Source organism: Nelumbo lutea, chromosome 4 (assembly GCF_056320005.1).
Source record: "Nelumbo lutea isolate HS-2025 chromosome 4, American lotus-T2T, whole genome shotgun sequence".
In the NCBI taxonomy this organism is placed as follows: domain Eukaryota; kingdom Viridiplantae; phylum Streptophyta; class Magnoliopsida; order Proteales; family Nelumbonaceae; genus Nelumbo; species Nelumbo lutea.
In genome coordinates this window covers 2,539,206-2,555,289 of record NC_142687.1, presented here as the reverse complement: position 1 = coordinate 2,555,289, position 16,084 = coordinate 2,539,206, and the positions used below count along the sequence as shown (strand labels likewise).

The 16,084-nt window shown below is 42.1% G+C and overlaps 1 protein-coding gene across 2 annotated transcripts in view; it reads right to left on the bottom strand.

The window, feature by feature from the left end:
* Positions 1-358: 358 nt before the first annotated feature.
* The window catches only part of LOC148853366 (putative alpha-mannosidase At5g13980), a 33,017-nt gene continuing 17,291 nt past the window's right edge, over positions 359-16,084 (bottom strand). Inside the window, exons 29-30 of one of the 2 annotated variants that reach the window (XM_088941312.1) lie at positions 860-928; positions 359-768 (exon numbers count right to left, since the gene is read on the bottom strand). In XM_088941312.1, coding sequence (XP_088797438.1) covers positions 541-768; positions 860-928 — 297 coding nt within the window. In that variant the 3' untranslated portion in view covers positions 359-540. Of the gene's footprint in view, positions 769-859; positions 929-6,050; positions 6,469-16,084 lie in introns of those variants that run through there. The other variant, XM_088941313.1, reaches the window with a different exon arrangement.

Below are 16,084 nucleotides of genomic sequence, written 5' to 3'. Positions count from 1 at the left end.
CTTGTAAAAGCCATAGCCGCTGATACCGTAATAGTGTAATACCATGTGAGAACAAAATTTACGATTCCCTGCATTGTTTGTTCTTAGGCTTCGTTTGGGAAGACTTTTCTCAAATGGAAAAGGAACGAAGCTCATTCTCTCTTCTTTTACTTTTCTTTTTTTTTTTTTGTGTATTGGGAAGCGTGTCCCAGTTCTCCTCAAGGGGGAACCGGATGTAATTGGACCATTCATGATATGCTACATCTGTCTGACATGTCAGACCCAGATGCATGGAGCTGATATGGTATATCGTGATTGGCCAATATGATTAGCAATTGCTTACTTGCTTATGAGTCGGTAATTCCAAGCTCTAGACCCATTCGCATGAATTTTGCTACTGAAGGTTCCATAAGATGGGATAAGTTAACAAGTCAATTCAGCTACAAAATAGAGAAGGAATTGCATACAACTGCAAAGAAGCCTGAAAGACATTTGGGCACACATGGAAATTGCTTTCTGCATCTAGGAAGAAAGCAACGTGGCTTTTCTTACATTTACATTTCAGAGATCATGCATTTGGGATAAAAAGCTTTGATCAAAATCAACAATGAAGGTACGGATTTCCATTGGTCCAAGCTGCATCACTAGCTTTACAGGATCAATAGGTTCTCCTCTCAGCACCTTGGGCTCCTGCTTGGGACCATCTTCTACTTTCCAAACCAGTCTCTTCTTCTCCATTTCTGCTCTTTCTTGATTGGCAGATAAGTTCATCTCTGTTACTTTTCTGATCTGTAGTGAATGAAACAATAAAATAATGTTAACACACATATTTAATTATGAAAAGAGCAATACAGAGTGGTATGCATCCAACTGTTTCCACCTTTTTATCAGGGAATAGCTTTTTAAGATCGACGGTAGCCATTACTGAAAGGTCCTTGTCCTCTCCAATCTTGCAAATTCAGAAGAACCAATAGTGAGCACATTTAGAACATGACCATTGAAGCCAACGGCCCAAAACCACAATTCTGAGAAGTAGGATGAATAAACTGCCATAGTGATTGTAAAACAGTTGCATCCGACTCTATCAAGTCAACACACTGAAAACACCTTAATCAATCAAATATTTATTTGACTTTATGTGCAGTTCATCAATTGTTCATGATTCTTGGGTTCACAAAGTTATCCTGTTTTAGCAGTCAATATCATGTTCCTACTACGAAGTTCCATCAGTTAAAACTTGGAATGCAATGCAATTATTTTGTAATCGAAGTTTCAAAGTTACTGTTATAATTCGGCCTGCCTTTGAGTTTTGTTAGTCTGATAACAACCAAGAAGAAAGATGAAGAAAGAAGGAAGAAAGAGAGAGAGAAAGGAGGAGAAAAAGAGAGAAGAAAAGTCTGGTTCGAATTAGGGAAAAGTCACTCCCATTCGCCAGACATGTTTTTATATTATTAATATAATGGAAAAGACACATGTACCATTATTTAAGTGAGGGACACTAGTTCTAATATAATATTACAGATCAACAAACTCAACATAAGTATAAATACAGAAATACCCCTACACTAACACTCCCCCTCAAGCTGGTGAGTATATATCATATAATCCCAGCTTGTTACATATGTAGTCCACTCTTCCCCGACTCAACCCTTTTGTAAATAAGTCTGCCCACTGGTTTCTTGTATTAATGTATGTAGTTTCTATCACTCCATTCAGCACCTTCTCTCTCACAAAGTGACAATCAACCTCTATGTGCTTGGTTCTTTCATGAAACACCGGATTAGAATAAATATGAACTGCAGCCTGATTGTCACAATAGAGTTTCATTGGAGTATTAATGTTGTATCCTATCTCCTGTAGAAGGTTCCTTAGCCACACTAATTCACAAGCAATATGTGCCATAGCTCTATATTCTGCCTCTGCACTACTTCTTGCCATGACTGTCTGCTTCTTACTTTTCCATGTCACCAGATTACCCCCCAGAAAAGTGCAATAACCTGTGGTAGGCTGCCTATCAGACATAGAACCAGCCCAGTCAGCATCAATATACCCTTCTATTTCAAGTGTTCCACCACTTTTGTATATCAAACCACGATCAGGGGCCCCTTTTAAACACCTCACAATTCTTAGAACCGCATTCTAATGAGGAACCAAAGGTTTCTGCATGAACTGACTTACTACACTAACCGCAAATGAAATATCTGGCCGAGTAATGGTTAGGTAGTTTAGTTTACCTACAAGTCGTTGGTATCTGCCAAGGTCTTCAAACACTTCACCCATATCACTGCTAAGCTTAGTATTTGTTTCCATAGGTGTTTCGGCTGGTTTAGCACCTAACAAACCTGTTTCCTCCAGCAAATCAAACACATATTTCCTCTGACACAAATTAATACCATGCTTAGACCTTGCTACTTCTATCCCCAAGAAATATTTTTATTTATCAAGGTCCTTTGTTTGAAAATGTTCCTGTAGAAAAGTCTTCAACTTGTCAATGCCCATTTTATCATTCTCGGTAATAACAATATCATCTACATACACCACCAATAGTATTTTTCTTGCCGAAGAGTCATGACTGAAGACGGAATGATCAACTTGGCACTGTTTCATATCAAACTTTACCACCTCACTGAACCTGCCAAACCATGCTCGAGGAGATTGTTTAAGCCCATATGTAGCATTCTTTAGTCTGCATATCTTACCATCCTCCCCCTGAGCAACAAACCTTGGTGGTTGCTCCATGTAGACTTCCTCGAGCAAATCACCATGCAAAAAGGCATTCTTGATATCAAGTTGATATAGGGGCCAATCATACACAGCTGCAAGAGAGATCACAACACGGACCGACTTTATCTTAGCAACTGGGGAGAAGATCTCAATGTAGTCAATACCATAGGTTTGGGAGTACCCTTTTGCAATCAATCGAGCTTTCAGGCGCTCAACACTACCATCGGGCAAATACTTAACAATATAAACCCACTTACAACCGACAACCTGCTTCCCAAGAGGAAGAGCGGTGAGGTCCCAAGTATGATTATGAAGTAGAGCCGAGAGCTCTTATTCCATTGCACGACACCACCCTGGAGAAGCAAAGGCTTCCTGGACATCCTTAGGAACAACAACTGAGGATAACAAAGAGATAAACTGACGATGGGAGGTGGAAAGGTGAGTGAGTGAAACATGATTAAAAATAGGATGAAGGGTGCAAGTGCGTTTACCTTTCTGCAAGGCAATGGGAAGATCAAGATCAGATACTAGGTTCGGGGCTGGTGTGGAGACAACTGTCGGATCTGTCGACGGTGATGGAGCCGGATGAGTAGCAGCCGGTACACGTGGGTGATGGGTATACACTTGACGGATAGGTGGGCGTTCAACAGGTGGTGGCACTGGAGGCAAGGACTTAGTCACGACTAAAACAAGGGGAACAAAATCGACAACTGAAAGTGGAAGAGGGGGAGATGATGAGGAGGAAGAAGCATCACCGGACCCCAAGAAAAACGGAGTAGACTCAAAGAAGGTAACATTAGCACACACAAAGGAACGTTGAGAACTAGGATGATAACACTTATACCTTTTATGAGTCCGAGAATAGCCAAGGAAGATGCACTTAAGGGATCGTGCATCTAACTTGTCGTTCCTAGGGCCCAAATTATGGACGAAGCAGACACACCCAAATACCTGGGGAGAAAGAGGAAACGGAGACAATGTGAGAAACAAGTGAATGGATGAGAGATCCATCATATGGATAGCCGAACCCTGCAGGTAGGTAGGGCGAAATTTCAAAAAAATTCTCTCTCCCATGTGGGAATCACATTCTCTGTTTTAGAAAATCTGCATTTTCAAGAATCAATCTTGAATCTAAACCGAACTAGATCTAAAACCAAAAGGTAGGAGAGGGATATACCTGATACAGAGTAGCAGTAGCTCCCAACGAAGGTGCATTTTCAAGGATCAATCTTGAACCTAAACCGAACTAGATCTGAAATCAAAAGGTAGGAGAGGGATATACCTGATACGGAGTAGCAGTAATTCCCAACGAAGGTGTTCACGCCCAAGGAAAACTCCAAAGACTACTCCCACTGAATATGACACAGTGTAGGGTGGAGCAGAGTCAGCAGGTTCTTCACAAGAACCAAATCCTTCAGCAAGAATTCGATGAAGGGTATGTGAGCACAACTTCAGATAAGTTTTTCTCCAAAAACTGTTTTCAAGAACTCTTCTTGATCACTCCTACAGTAGAGATCGAACTGGCAATGGCGGCAGTAGGAAGAGGGCGCAAGAGCAGAAGATGGCGCAGTCTTACTGTAGTTGTCTTCTCTCTTTCTGTGATCTGAGATCTGTTGTGATGAGATGAATGGAGGTTCACCCTCCTCCTTTTATAGCCTTAAAGAGAGCTCCTAATCTCATTAGGAGTTTCCTAATCCAAATCTGTATTTGGATCAAGACTTCTCTTTAAGAGATAAGGATAAGCCCTTATCTTATCTGTAGATTAGATCAGCCCCTTCTAATCTTATTAGGAGTTTCCAAATCCAAATCTATATTTGGATATGGACTCTCTGAGTGGATAGGGATAACTCCCTATCCTATCTGCTGATCCAAATCCCAGATCTGCCCCCTTCTTTAACTAATCAAATTAGACCAGTTTGAATTGGGCTTTAAGCCCATTAAGTCTATGTGCTCACTAGCCTTCCAAATTGCTGCCCAGTTGGGTTTCCTTGTATGGCGTGGGACCCAAACATTGATCTACACATCAGCCACATGGGTTCAGCCTAACCTTTGTTACAAGGCTTGGCCGAATTCATTGTTATGGGTAATGAACCCTTGAGCCCATCACTATGGGCTCTTAATGGGCCCAATACTTACACTAAGTGGTCCATGGGCCAAGCCACATTATAAAAACCCAGGGACTGTGAGCAGATGCAAGATTAGCCCATTAGGTATTACCCTCAATGGTCTTACACTTAACATCTTAGCCCATAATGATCAAACACTGTCTGACAAGAGATGACCTCTCCCTCGGCTGCAAGGAACAAGGTTGCACTCTCTACTCACATGGATCCCGGGAATTAAAACCTTTTGCAAACATTTTGAAATCGTAATATATATGTATATCTTTATATAAATATATTTTGCAAAAACAACTTTCAACGATTTAAATCGGCTGCTGACAGCTTTGGTTTCCATCAAAGAGAGTGCATCCCCGATCATTACCTTTGTCTGACAAAGGGGCTGATCCTGTCACTATGATCATCTACTCAGACGAATTCTCGGACTGTCCCAACATATCCAGGTTTTGACCCCCTCTAAGGATCTCATTGATTGGCACATCAAAGACAACCCAATCCGACACTTAGTACAATATCGTAATCGAGTCTAGGGGTCAGGTGTAACATTCCAATTTTGCCCACTAATCACCAAGTTCTAGGGCAATACTGGAATTCTGGTCTGGTTCAGGGTTTCAAGTAAACCTACACTGCATGTACCTCGGGTCTCACCCTGGCAGCTGAGACAATCCACCTCAACCAACTTGGCGACACATCAGTGTCAGCCTTAACAGGATAGATATCCCCAGATCGATCCAACGGCTATGAACATTTTAAACTAACACGAGTCTCATATGTGTCTAGTTTAAGGGTATTACACAAAAACACATCACAATAACATGAATCAACTATGTACTTTATTCATTTACAATAAATGTCATAATGTACATCATTCTGATTTGAGCTAAGGGCATATACTGTCTAACAACAAGGTAGTGAATGGGGAATGACCATTAAGGATAGACGTGGGCATCCGATTAATCAAGAAACAAGAAGCACCACATCAATCCAAAAGGGTTTGGGAACATTCATGTGATGCATGAGGGATCGTGATCGTGCTGTTTCCAAGAGATGACGATTATTTATCTCAGCCACCCCATTTTGTTGTGGGGTGTAGATACATGAGGTCTGATTTATAATGCCATATTGGTCAAAGTATTCTTGAAATGACGAAGATAAATATTCGCGGCCATTATCAGAACGAAAAATTTTAATGTGAACACCAAATTGATTGCAAATTTCAGCATAAAATTTCTGGAAGATGGTAAACAATTCACTTTCTTTCATTAAATAGAGTCACGCCATTCTTGAAAAATCATCAACAAAAATGACAAAATATTTATATCCATTGTATGACCACTTTATAAGGACCCCAAACATCCGAGTGAATCAAAGAAAAAGGACTCGACACACGGTTATCAATCCTAGAACTAAAGGGAACACGATAGTGTTTCCCAAACTAACACGACTCACAATCTAAAACTGAAAGTTGACTCAACGAAGGAACCAAAGATGTCAAAACTTTCAGCGAATGATGACCAAATCGACAGTGCCACTGGAGAGGAGAGAGAGACGACTGGAGAGCTGTTGATGTTCTTCCACTACCGTCAAGATAATACAACCCACCAGCTTCATGCCTTCCACCAATCTTCATCCCCGTCTTGAGATCCTGAAAAACACACATAGAAGGGCAAAAGGTAATGGAACAATTAAGTGACTTGGTCAGTTTACTACCAAACATAAGGTTAAACAAAAATTTAGGGACATACAAAACTGAGAATAGGGATACAGGGTCCAGGTCAATATTACCAACACTACAAATGGAGGATGTGGAACCATTAGCAAGGGTAACAAATTGTAATGTTGAGCAATGAGAGAGGGAAGAAAACACACATGGAGTTTCAGTCATGTGATCGGAGGCTCCAGAGTCAATGATCAAGGGATTAGACAAACCTCTCATACTCATCACGGGGAACACTCACCATCTTCTTCTCGAAACCATCTGTGGATGTAGGAGGCATCTAATCAGCTGAACGATTCTCCTGTCTGAAATTGGAACTGGTGTCACGGGGAACACTCAGATTTCAACCCCACCAAAAATCGAGTCACGTCAACCTGTTGTCTCTGTTGTTGCTGAATTTTGACATCAGAAGTAAGGGAGTGATAAACATTAAACTCATTACGGATGTTTCTCATACTAGCATAATACTCCTCAAGACTCTGATTGTCCTGTTGCAGATTAAAGTATTCCTGATACAGCTAATATACTCTGGTTGTATGGTCTTGACCAGAATATAACTTCTTAGCATGGTCCTACACATCTTTTGCAGTGTCAAGAAACATGAAATTTACACTAATCTTAGGTTCCATACTATCCCATAACCACGTGATAATCTGTGCATCCTCTTATTCCCAGTCTTCATACTCATGAGAATCAGTGGAGGGTTTCTCCTCCCTTATGTGTTTCACCTTCTTCTTTGCCTTCAGAAAAACTTCTACAGATTTAGCCCAAGGTACATAATTCTCTCATTCAGTTTAATGGAGGTCATTTGAACATTCAGGTAGTCAGTAGGTATCATCACATTAGATTTTCTATCATTGTTATCTCCCATTGCTGAATTCTGTTATCACTGAATTCGGCACACTGCACACTGTTTGATCACTGGTTTGAACACTTGTTATTGCTAAAGATTGCACTCTTTATACTACAAACCCTACCCTACGACTACCTGAAATCTCACCACTATATGAGCACCACTCATCCTTCAAATCACACAAAAAACAGCATAAACCCTGGCACACTATAGTATGAAATTCCATCATACGATCTGAAACATAATTCCTATTTGATTTATAACAGAAAATATGCATAGAAATCTCTTACCTCATCACTGAAAGACAAACCACACGAGAAGAAAATTAATCCACACAAAACACCCACTGCACCACACGAATCAACCCTCTTCTCTTCATCGATTAGGGGAGGGCTTCTTAGAAACCACAGCAACTGACTACACAAGACACAACTGGAGGCATAGAAACCTCCAAGGGAAGAGGGCGACTGCTCATTTTCAGCACTTTCCCTTATCTCCAATCAATGGCAGAGAAATCAAGGGAAAACCCTAGATTGAGTGCGTAGAGAACAAAAATCTGGGCAGATCTGAGTTGCTTAGTTGTGCTCTGATACCATGTTATAATTCGACCTACCTTTGAGTTCTATTAGTTTGATAACAACCAAGAAGAAAGAGAAAGAAAGAGGGAAGAAAGAGAGAGAGAAAGGAGGAGAAAAAGAGAGAAGAAAAGTCTGGTTTGAATTAGGGAAAAGTCACTCTCCCATTCGGCTAGACATGTTTTTATATTATTAATATAATGAAAAAAACACATGTGCCCTTATTTAAGTGAGGAACACTAGTTTTAATATAATATTATCAACAACCTCAATATAAGTATAAAGACAAAAATACCCCTACACTAACCCTTACCAAATAATTGCTGATGAAAAATGTTGTTGAATAATTCCTACTCTAAGAAGTATACAGTGAAGGAATTATAAGAGTTACAGGAAATAGAATAGCATAATCTTGGTATCTAAATTATTCACTGCTAGATGAAGTCTCTCATCTCCGGTAAAGGTCGTTTTGTCTGAAGTTTAGATGGAGCGTAATGTGTCTTTCAGGAGGCCAGGTGGAGGTAAACGAAAGTGGGAAGCTTTCAACTGGTATCTTAGAGTGGGGAAGGAAGGGAGGGCAAGGCTCAACCTTTCTTACAGTGAAGCGGTGACTGCGGGGGTTTGGCCTGTGTTTGGGTCTTCGGAGGTGAAGTGGATTGAAGGTAAGAGGGTGGTAGTTACGGATCCTCAGGGGGTGAATGCAATAAGGGATTTCTTGAGGAACTGCCTGGTGGGGAGGTTCCGTTGGGGGGAGGAGATTAGGGAGGTAGAGATGTGGGTAAACAAATTCTGGAGGGAAGTGGAGGGGTGAAAGTGAAGAAAATGGCGGATGGACTCTTCCTCTTCATCTGTCAGTCACGAGCAGGTGTGGAATGGGTGTTAAGGCAAGGTCCTTGGCAGATGAGAAGGAACCCCCTATTGTTGGACTGGTGGGGGGCGAGTGCAGGTTGCTATTACCCTGATCCTTTCACAGTTGGGGAGGACATGGAGTCAAGCTGGATTAGGATTTTTGGTCTTCCTCTTCTCCTCTGGTGCCCTAGTGTTTATTAGGGCTATCGGGGATGCATGTGGGGGCTTCATAGAGACAGACGATTCTCCGATGGAGATTGCAACCTACGAGTGGGTTAGGATGAGAATTCGTAGGGGGAAGGAAATTCCGCACAAGGTGGAAGTGGTTTTTTATAGTTCAGATCTGGCAAGAGATGCTGCCGTCGGTTCGAAGGTGGAGAGGTGGAGAATAGCGGTCTTGCGATGTTCAGAAAGAAAGGGTGTTTCAAGCTATACTAGTCCTGGAAGATTCACGCGAGAGTGTTCTTCCCGTTTCTTCTGAAGGAGTGCGAAGCAAAAAGTCTGGGTTGCGAGGCTCTTCTCCGGCGGCCGGTGATGGAGAAGAAGATGCAGAGGTGGGGTCTCCTTTGAACCGTCTGATTATGGCGACATTGAAGGGTCCAAATGGGCATTTCCAGGAATCTGGTGTTAAGGAGGTTCGAAATTTAAATTTGGGGGGCAGCGGGAACCTAGTGAGGGCCGTGTGTCAGCGAATCAGGATGGGGTGTACAGCCCCCCCTTCTCGGGCCTCAGTTGGCCCATGACAGCTCGAATGTAGTTTTTGGGCCAGGAGTTTTGTACCCAGTCCAATCGGTTTTACTTCACTCTAATCTGGAAGTTGGGCCTGGGCCCAATGGTCTTAAAGAATTTAATTCCCCATTGGATAGAGGGGCCCATCAGAGTCTGGTTTTTAACTCTCCGGCTGGGGGTTGTCAGCAGGGTGTGGAGTCAGGGGCTATTCGGGACTCTCAGGATTGTTGATGGAGGCTGAGCCGATTGTGATGGTGGCCGCAGAATCTCAAGGTATATAGCTGATGGAGACGAACAAGAGGGTGTGGGGTTACAGGGGGAAGGTAGTAAACTCTGTGAATCAGCTAGGGGAGTTGTATCGGATGGGCAGCTTCAGGAGAGCAGTAATATATTAATAGCTCAGTCGAATCTGGTAGGGGAGCATCCGGTAAGTGGTTCTGATTCTTCTTGGGTCTCTTATAAGTTGTTGGGTTTGGGTAATTTTCTGGGGATCTCGATGGAAGGTTTGGAAGAGGAGACAATCAATTACTTGGAAGGGGTTGAGCAAAGAGTGCGCTTGGCTAGGGGAAAAGCTGCAGTAAAGGAAGGGGGTAATGAATCTAAACGAAGTAGAGAACTGTTGTGGTTGACTTGGAATCTTAATGATAGAGTGGGTAGCAGTGGGGAGTTTTTTTTTGGGGGGGGGGGGGGGGGAGAAAGGCTTAAGTGCCATCTATCATATTTTGTGGTTTTGTTATGGAGTTCAAGGTGCTTTCCTGGAATGTTAGGGGTTTGGGATCAGGGAGGAGGTTGGTAGTTTGTGATTCTCTGAAAAATTCAGGTTCAAATGTGGTTCTGATTCAAGAAACTAAATTGGAGAGTGTGGAGGCTGCAGTTGTTAGGAGTATCTGGGGGAAGGGGGAGGTTAGGTGGAGGTCAAAGTCAGCTGTTGGAAGTGCAGGGGGGTTACTGAGCATGTGGGACCTGACAGTTTGTAGCTTGATTTCATTTCAGATTGGGAAATTTTCAATTTCCCTTGTATTGAAATTTGTTAATGGTAATGTTTGTCAAATAACTAAACAGATACACCAGCATCCCGAGCAGAAGTTCCAATGGGGGAGGGGTGAGAAGAGAGACTGGCAGCTCTGAGTGCGAACAGAGAGAAGGTGAGATGGCAATGTTTGTCAAATAACTAAACAGATACACCAGCATCCCGATCAGAAGTTCCAATTGGGGGGGGAGGGGGGTGAGAAGAGAGACTGGCAGCTCTGAGTGCAAACGGAGAGAAGGTGAGATGGCAGTGAAAGAGGGACAGAAGGAGGAACTAGAGAGATATTGGGAGAGAATCTGCGTGTTGTTGGAGGAGTATAAAGAGAGGGAGGAGAAATTAGATCAAAGTGAGAGAGTAACAACTTTTCAAGAAAAGGACTATTACAGGAGCTCTAATCTGGGGGGGGGGGGAGATAAATGAAACTAGTGCCTTAATGAGGAAGACTAAGGGTAACAATAGGAGAAAAAAAAAAGAGATCTGAAGTGGAGATTGATTTCAGATATTGAGGGTGATATTGAATTTAGTGGGAGAGGGGAAAGAAGAAAGACTTTGTTGTAAGGTGGAGTTTTTGAGAAGGGTTTTTTTTTGAAAAAGTGCTTGATGAAGATCATTAGCTGGAATGTGAGAGGCTTGGGAAGTGAAAGAAAGAGAAGGGCAATTAAAAAATTGTTGAGGAGAGAGAAACCGCGCATAGTCTTGATGCAGGAAACCAAGCTGGCAGAATTGGATAGAAGATGGATCAAAAGTGTATCGAGATCAAGGGCTTCACCTGGGTTTTAACCAATGTCTATGGGCTAAACTCGTATAGCGAGAGGAATGAGACGTGGGAAGAGTTGTATGCCATATGAGGTCTGTGGGAGGGTCCTTGGTGTCTTGGGGGGGGGGGGACTTTAATGTAATTAGGTTTTGTACCGAATCTAATAACCCCCAAAGGACAATTACAACCAGCATGAGAAAGTTCAATGATTTCATTAATAACTGTGGTCTAAAGGAGTTACCCCCTTTACAAGCCAATTTTACATGGTTGAATTTCCAAGAAAACCCCCTTTGCTCGAAATTAGACTGATTCCTCTTTACTGAAGAGTGGGAAAACCATTGGACGAACTTGATGGCTAGAGCCTTACCAAGAGTCACCTTTGATCACTGCCCTATCCAACTAAGTCCTGAAACCTTAACTTCTAGTCCTCGGCCTTTTAGATTTGAGAATATGTGGTTAATTCATCCGGATTTTGTGCACTTGATTGGGGAATGGTGGAGAGAAGAATTAAGAGGAGTGAATTGGAGGGGAGTAAGATTCCACAAAAAAAATTGAAAAGGTTGAGATCCAAAATTAAGGAGTGGAAGGGAACACTTTGGAAGGATAGAGGAGCAAAAAATTGACTTGATGTCCAGATTGAGGAACTTGATTCCAAGAAAGCTCAAAGGATGATGAGTGAGCAAGAACGGGTTTTGAGAGGAAATCTAAAGAAGAACCTGGAAGAGGTCCTTTTGAGAGAGGAAATCTCGTGGAGGCAAAAGTCGCGAAATAAATGGATTAAGGAAGGGGATGAAAATACTAAATTTTTCCATGCATTGGCTAATGGGAGGAGAAGAAAAAATTTTGTGGCTAAGTTAGAGGTGAATGGGAGGAACTCACAAATCAAGATGAGATAACCAGATGTTTTGTGGATCATTTCAAATCAATCTACATGAAGCCGTTGAATAATAGGCCAACCTTGGAAGACTTGGAGTGGACTAGATTGTCTGAAGAACAAGCAAGCTGGTTAGAAAGGGACTTTAGTGAAGAAGAGATTAGACAAGCGGTGTTTTCAATGGACAGATCCAAAGCACCTGGTCTAGATGGCTTTACAATGGCTTTCTATCATGATTGTTGGGATGTGGTCAAAGAAGACCTTGTTGGGGTGTTTCAGGAATTTGCGGATAAAAAATGGTGAGCCCTGGAGTCAAATGCTACCTTCCTAGCCCTAATCCCAAAGAAGCCAGATGCAAAGAACCCTAAGGACTATAAGCCAATCAGTCTAGTGACAAGCATCTATAAAATCCTGGCTGAAGTGTTGTCATTGAGAATCCGAGTAGTACTATCCTCCATCATCAGTTAAGAACAAGGTGCTTTCGTGCAGGAAAGGCAAATAACGGATCAGATCCTAATAGCAAATGAGTGCGTGGAGGACATGAGAAAGTCAGGAACCCAAGGTTTCGTTTGTAAACTAGATATGGAGAAGGTTTATGATCTTGTGGATTGGAGTTTTTTACTAGAGGTCCTAGGGTGCTATAGGTTTAGAGCTAGATGGTGCAATTGGGTAAAGGGCTGTATTAGTTCCTGCCATTGCTCCGTTTTGGTTAATGGGGTGATGAAAGACTTTTTCCCAGCTTGTAGAGGCCTTAGACAAGGTGACCCTCTCTCCCCTTTTCTTTTTACCCTAGTTGCAGACGTCTTTAGTAGATTAATCTCTAAAGCAGATAGGGAAGAGGAAGTTAGAAGCTAGAGGATTGAAAATAACAATGTCCGGGTAACCCACCTGCAGTTTGCCGATGATTTCATAATTTTTTGTGAAGAGGGTGACATGCGAGAAGTGAGAAATCTCAAAGCATTGTTACAACACTTTGAGAATGTCTCCAATTTGAAGATAAACCTGGATAAGAGTTGTGTGGTAGGGGTTAATCTGAATGAGAGGACTTTGCAGTCTATGGCGAATTGTTTAGGTTGTCCCATTTCTTCTTGGCCCTTGCAGTATCTAAGTCTCCCTCTAGGGGCTAACCCAAAGGAGAGTAGATTTTGGACCCCAATTCTAGAAAAGTTTGAGAGAAGATTAGCTTCTTGGAAAAAGAACTATATTTCCATAGGGTGTCGAGTGACTTTATAGAGAGCTACCCTAGCAAATTTACCGGTTTATTTTCTCTCTATCTTTAGGATTCCTATTAGGGAAGCTAAGAAGTTGGAGAGGATAATGATATCTTTTTTGTGGGAGCTTGGGGAGGAAAAGAAAGATCATCTAATCAATTGGGAATAGGAGTAAAGAGGAGGGTGGACTGGGAGTAGGAAGGTTAGCTCAAAGGAATAAAGCTTTCTTAGGGAAGTGGTTGTGGAGGTGGCCTAGAGAAAGGGAGAGATTGTGGCATGAAGTGATAGCTAGTATACATGGCAGACGGGAAAATGGTTGGGATGCGGGTGTATCATGTCAAGCTACGTTGGCATCTCCTTGGAAAGCAATTCAGAGTGTCCTCCCTCAGTTTCTCAACTTGGTTAGGTATGATGTCAAATCTGGTGACTCTGTTTTATTTTGGGAAGATACTTGGGTGGGTACCGTTGCCCTTAAGGACAAATTCCCGGCTTTCTATTCTCTTTCCCTTTACAAGGAAAAAACTATTTCTCATTTTCTTCCTTCTATTACTTCACCCTCTTCCTTAAGCTGGGACTTTGGTTTTAGGAGAGGTTTGAGGGACGTTGAACCGTTTTATTTTGGGAAGATACTTGGGTGGGTACCGTTGCCCTTAAGGACAAATTCCTGGCTCTCTATTCTCTTTCCCTTAACAAGGAAAAAACTATTTCTCATTTTCTTCCTTCTATTACTTCACCCTCTTCCTTAAGCTGGGACTTTGGTTTTAGGAGAGGTTTGAGGGATGTTGAACTTAGTAGTGCTTCATTGTTGTCTCTTCTTGGCAGTGTCTTTTTGGACTCTCTTCGTTCGGATGTGAGACTTTGGTCCCCTCATTCAAAAGGTTTTTTCACTTGTGCTTCCTTTTTTAAGTCCCTTTGCCCTTCCATGGGACAGTTGGGTTTCCTTGCTAAGGAGATTTGGTTCAAACCTGTTCCTCCTAAAATTATAATATTCTGCTGGGAGGTGTTTTATAGAAAGATCGATACTCTAGATTGCTTGCAGAAGAAAAGGCCTTTCACGTGCTTGTCCCCTAACTTGTGTGTACTTTGCAGGGCTAGTGGTGAGGATTGCTCCCACTTATTTGTATCTTGTTCCTTTTCTAGTGCTATTTGGAGTCAGATCTTTTCTTTGTTTGGATGCAGGTGGAATCTGTCCTCAGAATTAAGTCAGTTGTTCGATCCTTGTTGTTTTGTGTGGCCTACAAAAAAAGGAAAAATGATGTGGAGATGTATTAGAGCAGCAGCCTTGTGGACAATTTGGGAAGAAAGGAATACTAGGGTGTTCAAAGAAAAGGAAAGAAGCTTACAAACTGCTGAGGATTGTATATTGACTAGAGCCATTCATTGGCTAAGAACTTTGGACTTCTTTCATACGTTTTCCTTTGATAACATTTGGAGTAATTGGAAGGCGGTAGCCACTAGTCATACGAGGAGGGACAAGGCAGCTGCAGTGTGGAAGCCTCCGCCTGAAGGTTGGGCAAAGCTGAATTTTGATGGTAGTAGCCAAGGAGACCCAGACCCTTGGGGATAGGAGGGGTGCTGAGAGATAGAGAGAGCAACATCCTAGCTTTGTTTTCAGGCCCTGTGGGAATAGGAGACTCAAATAGAGCAGAGATCTTAGCGGCTGTACAAGGCATCCAGATTGCTAAACAGTTAGAAATTCAACACTTGATAGTTGAAGGAGACTCTAAAATTGTTGTGGGATGGCTGACAAAGCCAGCTTCAGCTATGTGGCGATATAGCGATTTATTGAGGAAAGTCAGTTGGCTCACAAGAAATATGACAGTTACCTCTCTTTGGGTAGAATGATCAGCAAATTCCTTAGTGGATGGGCTAGCTAAGCAAGGGGTTTCAAGGGATCATTTGTTTTGGGCTGCTATGTAATTTTATTTCTGTTTATTTCTGCTTATCTAGTTCTTAAGTGATGTAATACTTTGTTAGAAGAGGTAGCAGCTCGTGCCTCTTCATGGGTTTCCTGTATTGCCTTATATTCTGATTTAATAAATTATTTTCATTCATAAAAAAAAAAAATGTTTGTCAAATAACTAATGTGTACGGTCCTAATGACCGAAGTTGGAGGAAGGAGTTTTGGGAGGAATTGGCTGTGGCTAGGGGTAATCTTTCTTGTCCGTGGGTTATTGGTGGGGATTTTAATGTCACATTGTCAATGGATGAGAGAAGCTTGGGTGGGAGAAGATCGATGGATATGGTGCAGTTTGCTGATTTCATCAACAGATTTGAACTTCAAGACTTACGTCTTCAAGGCAACAAGTTTACTTGGACCAACAATCAAGATCTTCCTACGCTAGTGAGGCTGGACAGGTTTCTGGTTACCTCTAATTGGGAAGATGTCTTCCCGAAGTTTAAGCAGATTGTTCTTCCTAGGCCAGTGTCAGATCATAGTCCAATTCAGCTGGTTTGTGGTGCTAGAATGGTAGCTAAAGTTCCTTTTAAATTAGAGAATGCTTGGTTTGAGGATGCTAATCTCGTTCCTTTGTTGAAGTCAGTTTGGGAAGAGTTGTAGGTGGAGGGTACCGGTTCATTCATTTGGCAAAGAAATTGGGGGCTATCAAAGCAAGACTAAAGATTTGAAAGTTGGAAAAAAATTTGAATTCAGACACAGAGATGAA